General features: G+C 39.9%; 2 protein-coding genes across 9 annotated transcripts in view; one reads left to right on the top strand and one right to left on the bottom strand.

Moving 5' to 3' along the window:
- Positions 1-9,164, top strand: part of STX17 (syntaxin 17) — a 32,174-nt gene extending 23,010 nt beyond the window's left edge. For all 6 annotated transcript variants that reach the window (XM_071736960.1, XM_071736958.1, XM_071736955.1 and 3 more), the window contains 5 exons: positions 682-901; positions 5,438-5,556; positions 5,641-5,691; positions 7,715-7,801; positions 8,544-9,164. In XM_071736960.1, coding sequence (XP_071593061.1) covers positions 682-901; positions 5,438-5,556; positions 5,641-5,691; positions 7,715-7,801; positions 8,544-8,783 — 717 coding nt within the window. In that variant the 3' untranslated portion in view covers positions 8,784-9,164. The remainder of the gene's footprint in view (positions 1-681; positions 902-5,437; positions 5,557-5,640; positions 5,692-7,714; positions 7,802-8,543) is intronic.
- Positions 9,165-13,066: 3,902 nt separating this feature from the next.
- The window catches only part of ERP44 (endoplasmic reticulum protein 44), a 45,234-nt gene continuing 39,818 nt past the window's right edge, over positions 13,067-18,482 (bottom strand). For all 3 annotated transcript variants that reach the window (XM_071736954.1, XM_071736951.1, XM_071736953.1), the window contains 2 exons: positions 15,700-15,802; positions 13,067-13,656 (listed from right to left, as the gene is read on the bottom strand). In XM_071736954.1, coding sequence (XP_071593055.1) covers positions 13,555-13,656; positions 15,700-15,802 — 205 coding nt within the window. In that variant the 3' untranslated portion in view covers positions 13,067-13,554. The remainder of the gene's footprint in view (positions 13,657-15,699; positions 15,803-18,482) is intronic.

Here is an 18,482-nt window from a genome sequence, read left to right as displayed (position 1 = left end):
GAGCTGGTTACAGAGTGGTGGTGCTTCCAAGTAAGAGGCACTCAGGGTACCAATGCCTTGATCCAAGGGGGGCTTTGAGCTCTGCTTGAGGTGACTGAGCTGCTGACCCAATAATGGTACTGTCAACTCCAGGACTGTCATCTGCCTTACGAAGAGCAGGAGGTGGGTCATTTGCTCAGAAGGGATCATCTGTAGGTTGAGATATCTCAAGTGAGGACAAGCCCCTTCTCTGCTGTATTTTTTATGGGGTGACTCTTCTGCAGGAGCAATACAAAAAACCACCAGGGAGTAGCACTGGGTCACAAAATAAGAGTCTGGGAGACCCAGGATGGGTTCAAAGGAAGGATTCCTTTGCATTATCAGAGGCACGAGCTTTTACTGTAGTCAGGGGCATCTTTGACAGGTGAACCTGCTGCAGTCAAACAGCACTATCTGGAAAAGAAAATGGATCTAGAGGAGAGGTTGCCTGGAACACAGGGATTGCTTGAAAGCAGGGACATGAGGTTTTGTTTGTTCGGTTGGTTTTGGTTTTGGTTTTGGTTTTTTTGGTCTTAGTTCATTAAAACTTAGAAATGGCAGTTTTTGTGATTATTTAAAGATAATCAAGATGAGAGTTGCTTCCTAACCACTGAAGGTCTCTGGTGCTGATAAACTACAAATTAACTCTTAAAACTGTTACAGCAACTCCGTGCCAATATGAGAGAGATGGAGAAGCTCTGTTTGCGAGTGCGACGGGAGGACATCCCAGTTCTGCAGAGAATGATAAATCCCATTAAAGAAGAAGCTTCATTTGCCATAAAAGACTTCCTGCAGCTCCATTCTGAATCTGCAGAAGAACTTAAAAGACAACTCGGAGGACAGGAGGATGCTTCATTAACTCGATCTGCAACTCTAGAAGGAGGTAACAGAATTTAATTCCTGTGTCTATTATATCTATTTTATTGTGTCCAGTCAGCAGTTTCTCCAGCCAGGTATAAATGAAGTAAACAAATGAGATTTTGGTTGGATAAATGTTGATTTTAAAGTCACTGTTAGTCAAGAAGTGGACTTATTTCCTTACACCACACTTTTCTTGTGACCTGTGGCTGAGTTTTGGTAAGTGGAGAATGCTTTAATTTAGTATCTTAAATTAAGTAGCTGTGGCCTTCCATGACAAAGATCCTGTAGCCTTGGATCTTGAAAACTCTTCTGCAGTTTTCTGATCTGCAAGAAAGTTGGCTAGATCAGAATTAAATCCTTTCACATAACAGTAATTAGTTTGGTTGCTGCAGTAGTAGTATTGTTTAAAAATGTGAAAATTGCATTTGTCTTAAATCTGAGAAGTATTCTCGTTCAATGGCATTATAGAAGAACCTGCCATCAAATTTGATTTCAGACCCTTCTTGTTGCTCCTTCAATTGTGATTAACAAAATAGCAAGAATAATGGTTGAACTGAGAAAAGTAGATTTGAAGGCTGGGCTTGCTTTCAAGTGTCACTTGTAGTAGTATTAGAAAGCCTTGTGACCCTCAAGATGTATCAAATATAGAACCATAAAATGGACCTTTAATGACTGTGTAGGCCAGCCACCCTTCTGTGGGCAGGGCATCTCCCACTAGATGAAGTAGCTCGAAGTCCCATCCAGCCTGGTCTTGAGGACATCCACATCTTCTTGGAGCAAACTGATCCAGTGTCTCACCACCTCCATCATAAAAATGTCTTATCTTCATAACAGGCCAATAAAACAGACTGAATTGTCTCTGACTTGTGAATCTTGACTTCTTCAACATCTTCAGCATCTTTTTCCTGATTGTTCAGTAGTTTGTCCTAATACTTTTGTGGGTTTCAAAGTCTGGCTTTTTGCTGTGCCCTCCCTCCTCTCCCAAAAAAGAAGATAGTAACTGAATCTGTTCTCTTTTAGTCCTCTGGGACTCCCCTACTCAAGTTCTCACAAATGCACTTGAACTTTCAGAGGCTGTTTCCTAAATATTTGAGTGAATTTCATCACATCCTCGGGGCTGGAATACATTTCTGATTTATTTTAATCTATCTTTTCAATGATTATGTTGTTCCTTGTACTCATCTTAATTGTATATCAGCTCATCGATACCCAGGGTATCAAAGAGCTCTTGCTGAGGCCATAAACATTTTCTCCTGCATCAGGACTGTTTGTTGTCATCTTCAGTACAGCCTGTTCTATTAGTGTCTGACATCTTTTCTCTTCTTTTAGTCCTTTATCCTTTAGGAACCTTTGCCCCATGTTTTCTATTAATGTGCTGAATGGTACCTCCTTTGAGGGGAGCTCATTGTCTTTAGCATTTTACCCTGAGTTTTAGAATAGTGAACTCAGGTATTTGGTGATCTCCTTCATCCATATTATCCATTACTTTCAAACTCTTTGCGAGCTCTTCTCTGTTGTAATCAGAATTATATTTAAAATATCTCCTTTTGGTAACTTTCTGCCATTTTTCTCAGTACATTCTGGTATTGCATTGGAAAGGCTTTGTCCTGGCTTCTTGCTTTACTAACAGTTACACAGGTGGTAAAAGGGAACTAGAGTTAAATCTAAGAACAGGACTGCTTTTTTAATCTGAAATAACTTTACAGTATGAAGGACACAGAGCATAACTGCCCTTCAGAAAGATAAGAAATCGATCAGAAAGACTGGGATGAGAAAAACAGGAAAACATTACTGGAATTATATTCTCCTGCAAGTCCCCTTATGCATACAGAAATAATTCACCCCATTTCAAGTGAAACGTACAGGCAGGCAGACAACTAAATACAATTAAACAGATACTTTTTTTTTTTTTTTAAGGTTTGCTTGACTGTAAAAGCAGCTCTGTGGAACTACTCACACAGATGCAATATATTGCCTCTTCTTTTGTGCTCAGAGGCTGCAGTCCTGAAAGCAAATCTTGGCTGCTGATCTTAATCAAAGGAGCCTCAGTGTGCCCGTTCTTTGTAGCAAGTAGCTCCCCATCTGGTAGAGAGGGAAGGAGTTTACAAATTCAAATTGCCCGTTTAGAAGGCACCTCAGTGAAATGATGTGGTCCCTTCCCCCCTCCATCCTCAGCTCAGGTGCAATAGAAATGGAATTTAATTGCATTTTGAACAAATATTAACAAAGGTGAGACTCCACTTTTAAAATTACTAAAATCTGCTAAGCAACATATTGAATCTTCCAGAGCATTAGATTTTTATCTAGAGTGTAATGAGGTGCGAAGCTGCTGTATGAAATCTGCAGATGTGTTTTGTATTACTGCATTTTTGTGGAGATGCTGTGAGGGAACTGGTGGAGCCACTTCCATTCCCAGTTCTATTAAAGTTGTTTAGACTTGATAAAACATGAACTAGTGAATATAAATTTCTTTCGGTCCAAACGTGACTTTACCCTCTCTTACCCTTCTTTATTTTTTGAAGTGAGTAAAGAATTTTCTTGAGGAATGCTTTTCCACTGATTTTTAGTTATTGGAAAATAAGAACAGTGTAAACCTACTTAAAACTGTAAGGACTTTTGAACAAGTATCATGTAAAACTTCAGTATCATTCATGAATTTTGAAGGATGTGCTTTTATACAATAGGTCAGCATGGTTTGTTAAGGACACACCAGTCTAGGAAACACAATTTGTGAGAGGGCAGTTTTGCTTAGTGAGCTTTTTTTTTTTTTCTTTTGAATATTGGATATTTTAGTTTCAATCAACTTAGCATGCATCTGGCTGGTTAGGGAAGAATATGTTTTTCTTGGCAGAAGGATCTTGGGTTTGAAATGAGAATTGCAAAGGATTGAAATGGAATAAAATACTCAAAACTAACGTTAAATGTCAGAATATTTAGCAGAATTGGTCCATCCAAAAATAGGCTCATTTGGATATATGTTTAATTATAGTGAAAAGGGAAAAGGAATGTTTCGGAACTTAATATATAACATTAATTAATCTGATGCTGTGGATCAAAAATATGTTCTGGAAGAACATGTGATGATTGTAGAAGTTGAAGTACCTTCCATGCCTAGATTCTTAAAGGAAAAAGAGGAGAAATAATTAGAAAGAAAGAAAAACAAGGCTGAAATAATCCTCCACTTACTGCATCATTGTTACTCTGCTTACTTAGTAGTTATGGCTGAGTTTCATCTTCATTGATGTTAAACTTCTAATGATCTAAGAGAGCATGAAGATTATATCTTTTATGTATTTTGAGATACTGGGATAAAAACGTTGAAAAATGGACAAGCGTTATGAAAACATATATTTTAAAATTTTATTAGAAATTATTCCATGAGCAAGCATGCACTGACTTTTTATTTAATTCTATTATTTTTATTTATTTTCAATTGTTCGTATCCATTGTAGTAACAGTTATATAATGTTATTATAGTACCTTGGCACATTCATTGTTTGTCAAGATTTTAATGCAGTATTTACATTTTAATATCTAACCAGTCTTCCCCATACTGAGCTTTCTCTTGATACTACCCTCCTGAGGAAGGACACGAGTGTCCTGCTACTGCTCTCTTCCTTCAGAAACTGAAGTTATTCATATTAACAAAAACCTGTGTTTGCATACATACATATGTTCTCCAGTCTGCCTTTCAGCCTCTCAGGATCCTCCTTAATCCTTACTATGACAAGCCAAACTTGTTTATTATTCTTTATTACCACTTCATTACTTGTCCTTAATCATACACGTGTCCATTACATCCATGGTGGCTCCAGACTGAGCTCTTGGGCTGGAGAAGGTACATGCAGGTCTCTTTATCAGCTCTGCTCCCCCACTCCAGCCAGCTGCCTCTCATTCCCCATTTTTTCCCCACTGTACTTTGTCCTAATGCCTTCTGCATTCAGACCAGGTGATTCACAAAGCAAGATACTTGAGAATATCTCCTTTACCCCACTGACTTAAAAATGTTTCTTGTCCTCACAGTACCATTACCCAACTGGATCCAGCTCTGAACGCTGGGCAGCATGTGCCTTGGTTTTCACTGCTTTTAGGTTGAAAGCTTTTTGCTCCAGCTTCTTTTAGTCCCAAATGGCTGGAATTCAAACCAGTTACATAATAATCAATCATAACATGAATAACTGTCTAGTTTTGGAAAGGCTGTGTTTTTATGTATCATATGTAAATGAAAAGTTTTGGTCCCAAGCATGGTGTTCTCTGCTTGACTGAAACAAAATAATTAATTGGCCTTGAATTCACAAGTATAGTTTTAATACCATTCTCAGAACTGGTTGTGAAAGGTCAGTGATAGAAATTAATCCATTTCTTTGACAATCTTTTAAGAAACTGTCTAGTGCTGAAATTAAGACTTCTCCCTACATGACTGTTTTGTTGTGCTTGGCTTGAATAAGATCAAATACCAATTTATCATTGAGAAACATTAAGAATTTCTTAATGTTTTTCACACCATCTGCATTCTGATCCAGTACATTTATTTATAAACATCATGGGTTTTATTCAGAAACTTTGTACAACACAGAAGAGAAGGATGGCTCCCAAAGTTTAATCCAGACCTACTCGCGTCTTCCCGAAATACCTCAGGAAGAAAATGCAGCTGAGTCCTGGGAAACTTTAGAAGAGGTATGTTGGAACTCTACTGTATGCCATGGGGGTGCTCTTGTTTCTAGCAACAATTACAAAATAACATTTGTTTTTTATTTGTAGGACTTGATTCAGCTTAGCCAGTTGGTGACTGAGTTTTCTGTCTTAGTCAGCGTAAGTATTAATTCTACATTCTATCCTAGACAAGACTTTTGCACAAAAAGAGACACACTCAAACTATGCTAGCATCACTTAATCAAAGTGATAAAATAACAGAGTTAAATTAACTGAGTTTATTCAGTTCAGTATTCAAGCTTGCAAAATCCTAGTCAGTGTCAGGAACTTGAGGAGAATGCCAGCCACTGAGTAGAGGCAGAGCAGTTTCTCCACAGTGAGCTGTGGAGATGCCTGGAGGAGGGGTCTGTGTTTGCTAATTGAGACCTGTGGTAAATACACCTACAGTCTGAAAGCCTGTACATCAGGTACTTTTCAAAGTTGTATGTGGTGCATAATGTTTACATCAAGTTGTCTAGCAGTAAGGTGAAAGGTTTCTTTTGATTTTCAAGAGCCAACAGACAATGAACATTCAAAAGCTTTGGTTTAACTACTCAGGGGAGCCCTCTGGTCAGAAAACCAAGAGCTCTTCCTTCCCTGCATCTGTGCCCCATTGCTGTCAGTGTCTCTATGGCTCTCCCATTGATTCAGGCTCTGTCAAGGTCATTCTTTGAGGAGGGAGTAATCTTCTGTTTCACCACCAGTGCTAGTAACTGCTCTTAAGTTATTGTCACCAGAGCAACTACTGATGTTCAAGCCAGTGCCCTGGCCCACAAGCCAAACCTTAGGTAGGAGCTCTACAGTGTGGACTGCAGACTTCTACCCAGATCCCCTTCATTTTTACAGTGTTTGTTCACAGTGGTGATGATGCCCTTCACTGCACAGGGTGGGTGTTCTTCAGGTACTTCTGGCTTAATCAGGAGTACGAGAAAAATCCCAATTTTCCCTCACTATTATCATGCCCTTTCTCTGCTCTCACAGGAAAAGGCTGTGCATCTTCATGATCCACACTCTGTTCCTAATGTTTAGTTGTTCCTGTGTATCAGGTAGTTTGAACCCACAGCTTTTATCTCCTAGCTGTTGGGTTAGTTGGGATGGATAAAGTAGCTTTTATCCCTTCTGCCAAATATGTGCTGCCTCACACACAAACAAAAAAAAAAAACCTAAGATTCATTAAGCTGGAGAGGGACTGCAAATATTTTCAGTCAGTAGCCTAAATGTTAGCAGCTTTAGTTAAAAAGGGGAGTTCCTGTTGCCAGGACTTTCTGGATTTTACACATAACCATCATTAGCTATAATAGCAGGCAGCTGTAGTGTGTGGACTGGATAGTAGACCAAGACACCAGAGCTGGTGGATTCAACAGTTTCTGAATTAGAAAGAGGTAAAAAGTTTAGAATGCCTTTTATTTTAAGCTGAGCATTAGGTGTCTCATTATTTTGTGACATAAAGCAGCCTGGGTACTGCTGAGATGAAAATAAGAACAAACAAAGCCCTCTATCTTGTGCTCCAGTGTTTGCTGAGAAAGATTGCAGGGGAATCTGACTGCATTTGAAGAAAGGATGGAATGTTTTTGTAAAATGAAATGGTAAAATACAGAGCAACATCAAGTATATTTTCAGTCGCATCATTACTCTATTTGTAAAGTTAAGTCTCTGTCTTACAATGCCATGATTAAACACTTCTATTTAGATTTCATGGTACATCTCTGCATGTTGAGGGTTGGTACTGATCTTATAAGTGCTCCTTATATAATGTTTTTCAACCATGAAATTCAGCAGGAAACAAAAAGGCTGGTTTGGGTTATTTTTTGTCCTTTGGAACGTGAGTTCAGCTATTCACAGAAAAGATTTAGAAACCATACGTTTTGCTTTGCTTTCTCTAACTGCATCAACACATTGTGTAATACCCACACCATATTATTAATAGTTAAGGTTTGGTTTTTGTTTTTTTTTTTTAAAGGAAGTTTTTACTTTTAGCAGTTTTATTAGATGCTATTAATGAAGCACCATTAAGGCTGCATGGCAGCAGTGTGTAGCAGATGAAAGCGGCTGTGGGGCCCTGATTATAGGCATTAAAATGGTGTGTATTGGCTCACTGCTGCTTCCCAGCAGGTTACCTCACTCATAATTCCTTTGCATCTAGTCTCAGCAGGAGAAGATTGACAGGATTGAAGACCATGTCAACAGTGCTGCTGTGAATGTTGAAGAGGGAACCAAAAACTTGGGGAAGGTAGGGATCTGCTCCTGCTGGTGAATCAATGGTACTCAGCCTCCCAGCAATCCTCTGTATTAACCCAATTGATCTGCCATCTTTAATGCTGAGGGAGGCAGCAATTAAGGAAATAAGGAAGAAATGACCCACAGGTAGCTAGGAAAAAAATAATCAATCTATCTCTCTTGTAATTTTCTATCACATCCAGGGAGAAAGACAAGGTGGTTGGTTTTTGTTTTGTTGTTTGGTTTTGGGTGGTTTTTTTTGCTTTTTCTTATGCTATTCTGAGGCTGTGCCAGTTTACCTGCAAAGACAAGAGCATTCAAGGATTGGATGAATGAAATAAGCATAAAATGAGAGGTTGATGGTAACCTGCAATTTCAGTCCTGTTCTGTGAAGATGTCAGGAATAGTTGCTCATACAGCTACAAACCTAAATTTGGGCATTTTACTGAGAAGTCAGAGCATTTTCTGGTTCATGATTGATTTAATGATGCAGTACCAGGTAAAAAAAGTGTGCCAGCCAGACCCATGTAGAAGGGCCTGGCTTGCAAATGCATACATGAGATAGCTCAGTTTTAGTGTGTTCTGTCATACATGTGCGATAGCAGAACATCTTTTTTTTAATACTGTTTTGTAAAGTTTATTTATCACTGAGCACTGAAGTCACTGCCAAGAGCACTGAGGGGAAAATTCACATCACCACAGGCAAGTATCTAACTCTGCTTTTTTTTTTTCTTTTTTTTTTTTCTCCTTTACAGGCTGCAAAATACAAGCTGGCAGCTCTGCCTGTGGCAGGTGCAGTCATTGGTGGAGTGGTGGGGGGTCCTATTGGTCTCCTTGCAGGCTTCAAAGTGGCAGGAATTGCAGCTGCACTTGGTGGTGGGATTTTGGGTTTCACAGGTGGAAAATTGATTCAAAAAAGGAAACAAAAAATGATTGAGCAGGTCTCTTCCAGCTGTCCAGAGCTCTCTTGCCAAAGTGCCAAAAAATCCAGCTGAAGTATAGATTAATTTTGAATAGGAATTAAAGTGTAGTAGCCGTGCTAATGACAGATTTGCAGCCTTATGCTTTAAATACAAGGCTGAGTTGTAGGAATTTTGACAACAGGACTGTTACTTGGAAGGGGTGAAACAGTATTGTCAGAATTTCCCTCTTCAGATGCGGTGACACCAATCCTTTGAAAATTACATGGATAACCTTTAATTTTAAAATTCCTGGATGGGCTTTATGTGCAGCTGTAATGATGAACGACAGGTGCTTCATGGCAAACTTGCACAAAGTGTCTTGCAGACAATCCTGAGAGAGTTAGAAAATCTTAGTATTCCCATAAATGCCATAAATGCCATCCAGAAGCTGCGATTTTTATTATTGTGCTCAAACCCCCCCCCCAAAACAACCTGCATCTATCTTCCACGGTCTTTAGTACTTTCAAATTTACTTTTATTTATCTGGGTTCCCCAACTCCTTCTGGGAATACCCCCAGGATATGACTGACTATGCCTGTACAGTAATGCCCAGGGAAACATTAGCTGCTGTAGGTAAGTGAAAATGTTGGTTGAGGAATATGGGAAAAAACCTCCCCCCTTTGCCTCCATCAGCCAAATTCAATCAGCATCTTAAGCAGCTTTCCTCCCTTTGTAATATTTTTTTAATCTTGTAAAATAATTTACAAAATGAAGCTATGAATTAAATATTATAAGCAGCAACCCTGCAGGACCTCTTCTGGGGAATAATAATTTTCCAGGGCTGTTCAAGTTTGTGGCTTGTCTTGTGAGCACCATACAGGATAAAGTGAGAAGCTCTGGCATTCCAAGGCCAAAGCCCCATCTCCCTCAGCAGCCTTCAAGGGTGGCATCAGGCACCAGCTCAAAGGATGGAGAAGCAGGCAGGCGAGTAAATTACCTCTTAAATGGTGCCAGTGTCAGCTGACAGCCCCAGTTCATAGCACTGTTTGGAAAGTGGCAACTTTATGCTGGTTGCAGTAAGTGAACTGTGCTTGTTCAGGTGAGCTGCACCCCTCCTCCATACTGTTCACTGCTTGAACACCCACACTGTGAAGCATCACCTCAGCCTTTAATGACTTTGGGACATGCTGTGGAGCCTGTATGGGGTGAGGTGCTGCTAGTGCTGTTGGCATTTTGTAGCAGATGCCTGTTATTCATACCATCCTTATTTTGCTGCTCAGGAAGCCTCTTGCTTCTCAAACCTGTGTTGTTAAATAGGGAGTGTTAACATGTTTTTTACTGTCACCCCATCAGCACGTGTTCCTACCTCCATCCCTACAGAACAGTTCTCACACAACTGCTGCTACTGTTTGGGGCAAGAGAAACTGAGGTTGGGAAGCTGCTTTTTAAAGTTTTTAAATTGATCTATTCATCCTGAGCTCAGCTTGAGTCCAGTTTTATTAGGTGAACACTGAAGTCAGTGTTCAGTGATAGGGCTGCCCAGCAGGGAAGACTGTAAAAGGATGCACACTATAGAAAGTTCCCCTTTTCTTAACCAGAACTTTGATATCATCATTGAAAATAACTGTCTAATGTCTAATAATGACAGATGATAGGTTTTTGTGCCTAGAGACACTGTAAGGAACTGTTAGTTACAGCACAAGTATCTTTTTCTGAACAGCTCTTCCTTATGACTATTAAAATTGCTATTGAAATGGCTGCCAGTCAGAGCATTGTGTCTATTTTAAGTAGGTCCGAGGCTCAGGGAAGCAACGTGTGCAAAAAGAGTTTTCACAGGTAGCTGAAAACATTGTCAAAAATGCATGTAGTAAAGCCACAGTGCCTACATCCATAAAGTCATCTGGCATGGAAGACATGACCCAAGGAATTCAGCTCATTTGCTCCTGTCAAGCAAAAAGCACTTTTGTATAAATGCATCTATTTTTGGATATGAACACATTAAATGAACTTCTAACAGCTTCATACTAAGGCTGTTCATTCCTTGGAAACTATACATCAGCATTCAAAGAAGAAAGGGAGAAAAAAGTTCTTAATCAGAAACTGTAGTTGATTCTTTGTATGATTTTAAAAAGCTACAGTGGCTTCTCTACTGTATGCTTCGAAAGCTTGTGCATTAAATGACAGCAGCCACAGCAGAGTCATTGTAGACTCTGCTCTATCCCCCCACATGGACTAATGCCAGGACAATCTAAATTCATAAAACTGAATTCCTGCCACAGCTTATACAAAACCAGCTTGGTACACACTTGTTTTATGAAGTGTCTTGCACAAAACCTGTTCTTCCTCTTTGCATCCTTAAGGAAGCAATTCTAAAACATTATGTACACACTAGACTTGGGAAACTATTATTTAAGCTACGATATTTTAAAATAGATGGGTTATTTACATATGTGAAGAAACGTGCACCTGAGTAACCAAACTAGCATTTAAATTGCTAGGCATGTTAGTCAGAAAAAAATGTAAGTTATACATAATTATTTCAGACCAAATAAAAGTTTTTATCTATGAAACTGGTTGTAGCATTTATTGGGAATGCTGGGGTTTATTTCCTTTCAGTACCTATGACTAATCCCTCACAAATTTTATATTATTATAGTAATTGTGTCACTAAGATAAAAGAATCCTGCGTTGAGTTACCAAACACATGCTTCAGCTATTGGAATATTTACATTGACTGCAACTAACACAAGTTTCTAAAATGTTGCAAGCATCTAGTAACTCATACACAGATGCTAGCTCAGCCATGGGCTCCTTAACTTCAATTAAAGAGAGTTTGGAATGGTTTTATTCCAGATGGGGATAACATTAATACTGACAACTTCAGCTAACCACTCCCTTTAACAGCTGAACACTGAATGGCTCAAACCATTGGTGTAGATGATCAGAACTGAAGGGCTCTGTTTCCACATCTTGCATTTTGTCCAACACTTGCTTCTCTCTAGGCAAATTCTCTATTTCATCAGCTATTTCAAGAGTCAAGTGATGTGCAGCACCATCTTGGGCACACAGAGACTTCAGCTGTACCCCGACAATGAACACAATGAAATTACCTGAGTGCTCATCTGTCATAAAGCTCTCACCTCTAATTGTCTGCCTAGTGCTAGGAGCATAAGGCTCTGGGAATGAGTCCTTACTCAGAAAAACAAACTTGGATGAAGGAATAGCAGGGGGAGTTCACCTCTTTCTAGCTGAAAGCACCAACCACTTGGACTGTTGAGCTAGCATCTCTTCAGAAAGAGAAGTTCAGACATCTTCCACCAATTCAACAGGAACCTCAAAGGAGAAAGGTGAGTACTTGTAGGCACCACGCAGCAACTGATTAAAATTTCAGGTTCCTGAAAAACTCAAGAAGTTCTTTCTGCAGCACCACCTGCAGACATGTGGCAGCCTTGAAACCGTGTCCTGCTCATAGCTTGGCATTCCAGGTGGAAGGTGGTGTAACTCAAGATGCCAAAAATGCTTCATTTTGTATGAGATGGAGAATGGGACAGGAGAAGACCTGGCTTCCAAGTACTTAATATGCACTACAAAATGCAGCCTCACAAAACCAACAGAAAAGTGTGCCTGCAAACAAAATCTTGTAATACTCTTTTAGCTACCAATTCTGCACTTGCTCAGCTGTAGCTTATTGTTGGTTGGTACCAGCAACTCCCTCCTCAGAATCCCCCCTAAAAAGCTCATGCAAGAATGCAAGAGGAAAAGGAACTCTGAGTTTTGAACTGCAGAAGTTGGGGCACTTGCTATAATAAACATGAATGCAGTGGTCCACCTACCTGAAGACCAAGCTTGCTTCTAAGGATGCTAAACCTTGGGGGCCCAACTCATGGACCTAGACTCTTAGTAGTAAGGTGTACTGTACAAATCCAATACTAATTCATCTCCAGCAACACGCCCCAAATTAACAGGTATTTTTCCATCTTACAGTTTATCTGCATTCACCTCACCAAGCAACCTGAAGGTTCATCGAGAAGAACTCATGTTCTGGCATTGTGCACAACAGAAAAGCCCACAAGGAAAGCAGTGAATCCTTCAGAGCAGAATTCAAAGAATATGCAATAAACAAGGCAGAAGCCAGACAAAAAAGAGTAATGGAAAATTTGAAGTGATTGTTCAGAAATAACTGTCTGGCAGGGAAGCAGGGACCCCAAACAAGCAAACAAACAAGACTAATTGTAACACATAGCGATGTAAATACAGCCCTTTCATTCAGAGTACAGACATCATCATTAAAACCTTTCCTTTCCTTACTTGGTATTTTAATAGTCAGAATTGTTTAATTGCTTAGATGTTTACAGCCAGTGAAGCACCACACGAGATTCTGTAAAACTTTAATTTATTCCCCTCCCAAGTATCCAGAATAGAAGACCCTCTTAAGTTGGAGAAAAATGTGACAAAGAAATAGATTACCAGGATAGCTGTTCACATGAAGAAGAAGAAAAAGCACATACTACCAAGGTTACACAGAAAACAACCCAAAAGTCCTATTTAATGGGATAGTGCAAGTTAACAGCATGTCTCTGGCAAGGATACCTTCATTTGGATTATAAAAGTTTTACAGAACAGAGTTAGATCGAGAGTCTGGATGGGTCTCTGATATTTTACTATAGCATTAGGAACGTACTGTTTGAACTGTACAGAATGACCCACCAAACAAATGTATTTACAAGCCTGGGGAGAAAAAAATTATTTTTCAGTTTATTCAAAATAAAAATACACATAGAATTATGAAAATATAGGTTTACTATTTCCACCACACAGAAGTCAATGCTGCTGTCTGAAAGGCTTGCAAGATTATTTCAAGTTTTTAAAGTTCATCTTTTTCCCTCAATAAGGTGTACCTATGTTCGCTGGGTGCCAGTTTCTGGAATGAGCTCTCTGGTGGGCTGCTTGCTAAGTCCTGAATTGGCTGAAAAACAGAACAAACCATAAAATTGCTTGTTAGATTCAGTTAATAATCACTTCCATTAAATGAACTTCTGACCTTATTGATGACTGTGCACACATGTCCAGCATTCTCACAAATTGAAGTGTTTGGGTATGTTTGTTGTTTGTTTGTTTTTTTTAAAAGGCACATCCTAAAAGCCTGATCTAGGTGGAGTGTGCACATGTACATCAATTAATTAAGCACCATCAGTGCTTAAGTACCTTTTGTTGGCAAACCTCTAATGTGGTGGCCATCACTAAAGTTTCTGGACCAGTGAATTAAAAGTATTTCAAACATACCCCATTTTTTTGAGTCTATGCACCACCTGCTTTGAAGGTGCGTGCTTGTTATTGAGGCACAACACGAGGAAACTGATGTCACTAACAAAGCATTTTAGAATTTGTTTTCAATGAACACTGGAAACTAAAAACAAACCAAGTGTGCACTTCAAGAGACCTCCAAGACCCAAGTCATCAGGCTCCAGTGTAGTTAAGGCCAGTATTGCCATCACTCATCCTCCACAAGATGGCAGGACGCCATGCAGGGAGAAGGAAGCCAACATCCCAGCTTTTTTGTGCATTTCCCAAGGTCAAATGGAGACAAGAGTGACCCTGCAGCTCTAGGCAAGTATCCTGTACCCAGATAAGCAGGAGAACCCAGCCTGCAGCTGCCTTGGAGTGTCTCTTCCTCACACATTCTGGCATAGCTCTGAGCTGACCAACTCCCTGGCCTACACCTCAGTCTCCAGCTCTGTTTTCTGCACTTCCCTAGACCTGAATTCTGGTTGTTTAATGAATTCCTGAGAAACACAAGGAGTTAACCAGCTAAATGATTTGCTGCTAAGACAATTTAGCCTGTATGTTTTCACAGCCAGTCATGGCAACATTTAAAAGCAGTCATTCCCCTGGCCCAAGGCAAACCCTCCAGGTTTTCAATGCTTGAAATCTTTTAATTTTGAGCAGGACAGCAGGAGCCTGCAGTCATGCAGCTTAGCACAGAGCCACCCCTTACCACATCCCACAGATGGCTAGGAAAATGAGCCTGTAGCCATAAGTTATCTCTGTCCCTCATCCATAGGTTCTGGGATGGCCCAAAGAACCTCAAGGTCAAGTGGGGTCAAGGACAAGGGCACCAGGTCTTCTCTGGGACCAACAGGGCTCTCTGAGCCCTAGAAAAAGCATCAAATAATGAAAGAAGTGTTTAAAAGCAGTTACTTATTTAGAGAGTGCCTGAGGTAATGAGAAGGTTGCCTGACAGGCTGTTACATTTGCACTTTTCAGCACGGCACCACAAATATGAGCAGAGTGCTATATCAAGAAAATACAAGGATTATCAAGACAAAGAAGACCGAGCTAAACAGAGGCAATGGGGGTGGTAATGTCCTTTCCTTTCTGCCTGTTGGATTAAACTAAACACTGAGGTGATCTGGAGTTTTGCATGGAGAAGGATCTTGTAGTTGTGTTCCTGATGAGATCCCAGAAGTGACTTCCAGGCACGTAAGTGTGACACCTTTGATCAGATCAGTGAGGAATCCAAACTGATGCATGCAGCCTGTGACCACTATTAATGCTACTTGTTAACTGCATTAATTAAAGTGGTAAGTTCTATTACTGCTTATCAGTCTTTTGATGATGCTTTACTGATCTGCCATATGCTTGGACTGGTGACTATCAGTAAATCCAGAAAACACTGAATCCTTAGAAGCACCCTTTCATAGTGTGTTGTGTGGGAAATAATGCATCTATGATGTATAATTAGTTTTTGCCATTAAATCACATGAGAATGTAAGCTCTGCGAGCACAGAACAGTTCCCTAGCTCAAAATTTTCTGTTTCAGAGGAGAAAAATTCTGTTCTTATACTGTTCCCTTCTTCAAGGCAAACTATGCTTCTAAAACTGATTCCTCCTTTGGGAGACTGAAGTTAAAAGTACAAGCATATTAGAAAATAGAGCTCTGACAAGAAGTAATAAATAAATAGATATCTTTATTAAATGGCCAAAATAAATGTATTTGTTGTAACCTTACCTGACCAGGTGCTACATCAGTTGGATCAGGACCATGATGAAACTCCCTATGCAATTTTCCAGAATGCAAGTCTAGTACAAATTGCTTCAGTTTACCTGGAACTCTGGAACAAATCCAACAGAAACATCCACACATTTATTACAAGTTAAATCCAAACACGGCAGACTTAAAGTGCACTGTTTAGAGCAGACAGCTTCTGTTTATCTGGCACACTATGTCCACTTCTAGGTGATTAGTAGAGGACAGGAAGCCAAATGGCTTGTGAAGGCATCCTACCAGTTTCTTTTTCTTCCCAGTGTCTCTTGAGAACACAGCAAGGATTTTCATCCTTTCAGGAACTCCCACAGAGGTGTACTAGCTGATAACTTCATTGTAGACTCACTTCAGCTCCCCACTAACCAGAATGTAAGGGGGAACAGCAGGTTCCAAATGCACAGTTCACAGACACAAATGACAGGTGGGCAGGGGTATTGACACAGCCTCTTTGAAAGGCTCTCTGCTGCCTGAGCAACTGCGTGTGCACTGCAGATAAGCACTAAGAGGATAGCAATGTAAATCTAATCTGAGATCATCTACTGTCACCCGCAGCAAACGTGCAAAACTGCAGCAACCAGTCTTATTTGTGAAGCATCAAATAGGCTGAAAGGCTTAAAAATTAAGAGTTAATCTAATAAGTATTAAAGAGGAGATAAACTATAATGTCAGCACTATGCGTGCTATCTAAGGTAATGTATGAATGGAGCCAGGCTTTGCAGGCAGTCTTTCATCAGACCAATTACTACATTTAGGAAGAAGGGAGTAAGTATCACAAGTCTTTCAGATGAGAGAACTCCATGGATAAAACATTGTGTAACATAGAGCCTGAGGGTGTCACTACAGCAATATCTGCAACTACTCAGTATTACAGTGGTACTTTGAGCAGTCTCTTGGCTTCCCATGCAAGCTCAGGAATTAATAGTGGTGGAGAGAAGAAGGTTCATTCCAGCACAGTATACAGTGACAACAGAATCACTGCTCCTTGCTTTATTTTGGGCTCCTGCCTTGTTCTAGCTCAGGCACACTGCTGGTTAAACTCCCCTCCAACCTCTTCTAACTACAGCAAAGAAATTCAGTGCACCCAGCCTCTTGGAGCTCAGCCAGTTCTCCCTGAGAACTGATCTGTTGAACACTCCCTGCTATCATTTCCAACCTGGAACAACAGGAGGCCAAAGGATGAGGGCAAAATATTTAGTTGTGGTCCATGAGGTGGCTATTTTCCAAAAAGGTAACTCCTTAAAGAGAGAAGAAATATTTTTTTTAATGGGCCAGCTCTCAAGGTACCATATCCAAAAACCCTATTGGTTGGTGGCAGCACTGAGATTACAAGAGACAGACTGAATCCAGTTTGTAAAAGAGACCAGAAACTACTGGAATGGCAGAAATCCTTGCAGTTAGATGAGTCTCAGAATTATTTTAAAAAACCCCCAAACACCAGAACAAACAAAACCAAAACCATATATACAGGAAAAAGAATAATCACCCCAGGAGCTCCAAAACTCTCCTTGTTTCCAAACTGTTTGTTAGGTATTTGTATGGCTCAATCTCCTAGAGTAAGGTTGAGCAATTATTTATCATTAAGCAACTGTCTACAATCCTGACATCTCTTTCTCATCTTCATTTTTATGCAACTGGCAAACAAGCAAGTAGTTTTTATATTCTGATAATGTTTCACAGGCACAGAAGGTATAAGAATCAATCAGGGAACCTAAACATCTCTATTTTCCTATGAGAGATAATTTATTTTAGGTCTGTTTTCAGAAGACACAATAAAGAGAGTGGTTTCAAAATTCAAGTATCCCACCATATTTTTTTAAAACTGGCACATGTAGTGAACATGGCCTTCCAAAGAAATGGGAACAGGGGGAAAACAATCACTATCAGAGTTTCCATACATGTAGCTTATATTTGAGAAGGACTATTTGAGATGTATCAAACAGAGACTATATTTTAAGAGTAAGCCTGAGGAGAGCTATGGGAAGATGCTACATTGGAACCCTCTTTTCTTGTCAATATTTCAGATAGAAAAATGTCTGCTGGAATGGCAGATTTAGACATGGGGTTACATTCATACTGCATGCTAAATCTGAGCTTTGAAATCCTTGGCTTTCACAAAAATGAAATTAGGAAAAATTGAAGTCTCAAAGCCTGGGCATCCTAACCAGGACTTCAACAAGCAGTGTACATGCAGGCACCTCCTAAGAGGCAGAAACTGGGGTTGAAAAAACCCTGAAGATAAAGACAAAACACTTGTCTCACACTGAAAGCACCTTAAAATAACACACATCTTCACTCCTCAACTGAACCACCAAGAGACAGAACATCTGCTCCCCAGTCAGTACAACACGAAGTGACAGGCTGATGTGAAGAGAGTTATCAAAGTGGCATTTTGCCTCTGGACCCTGATACTTCTCTCTTACGTTTTCTCCAGATAACATCCCATTGATCAGTCATTTTCCGGGCTGCATATGGAAAATTTCAGAAACCCACACAACAAGCTTTGCCAGCTTTTCAGGTTTAGAATAATGCAGGAAGTCTGAAATTGCACAGCAGGAGAAACCAAACCAGCAAGCTGGGAATTCTTCCATGGTGCGTTTTACAGTAGTCTCTGCATAACACAGAACTTAAAACATTTGTAGTATTTTAAACCTTTTAGAATTAACTGATGTATCCAGACCACTACTAAAAATACCATGCTGAGCTCCAAATGCCTAATGGAAAATAGCAAAAAAATAAAAAGGACAGCA

The sequence above is a fragment of the Heliangelus exortis genome, chromosome 2 (assembly GCF_036169615.1).
Source record: "Heliangelus exortis chromosome 2, bHelExo1.hap1, whole genome shotgun sequence".
In the NCBI taxonomy this organism is placed as follows: domain Eukaryota; kingdom Metazoa; phylum Chordata; class Aves; order Apodiformes; family Trochilidae; genus Heliangelus; species Heliangelus exortis.
Note: the sequence above shows the minus strand (reverse complement) of the source record. Positions and strands in the feature narration are given on the sequence as shown.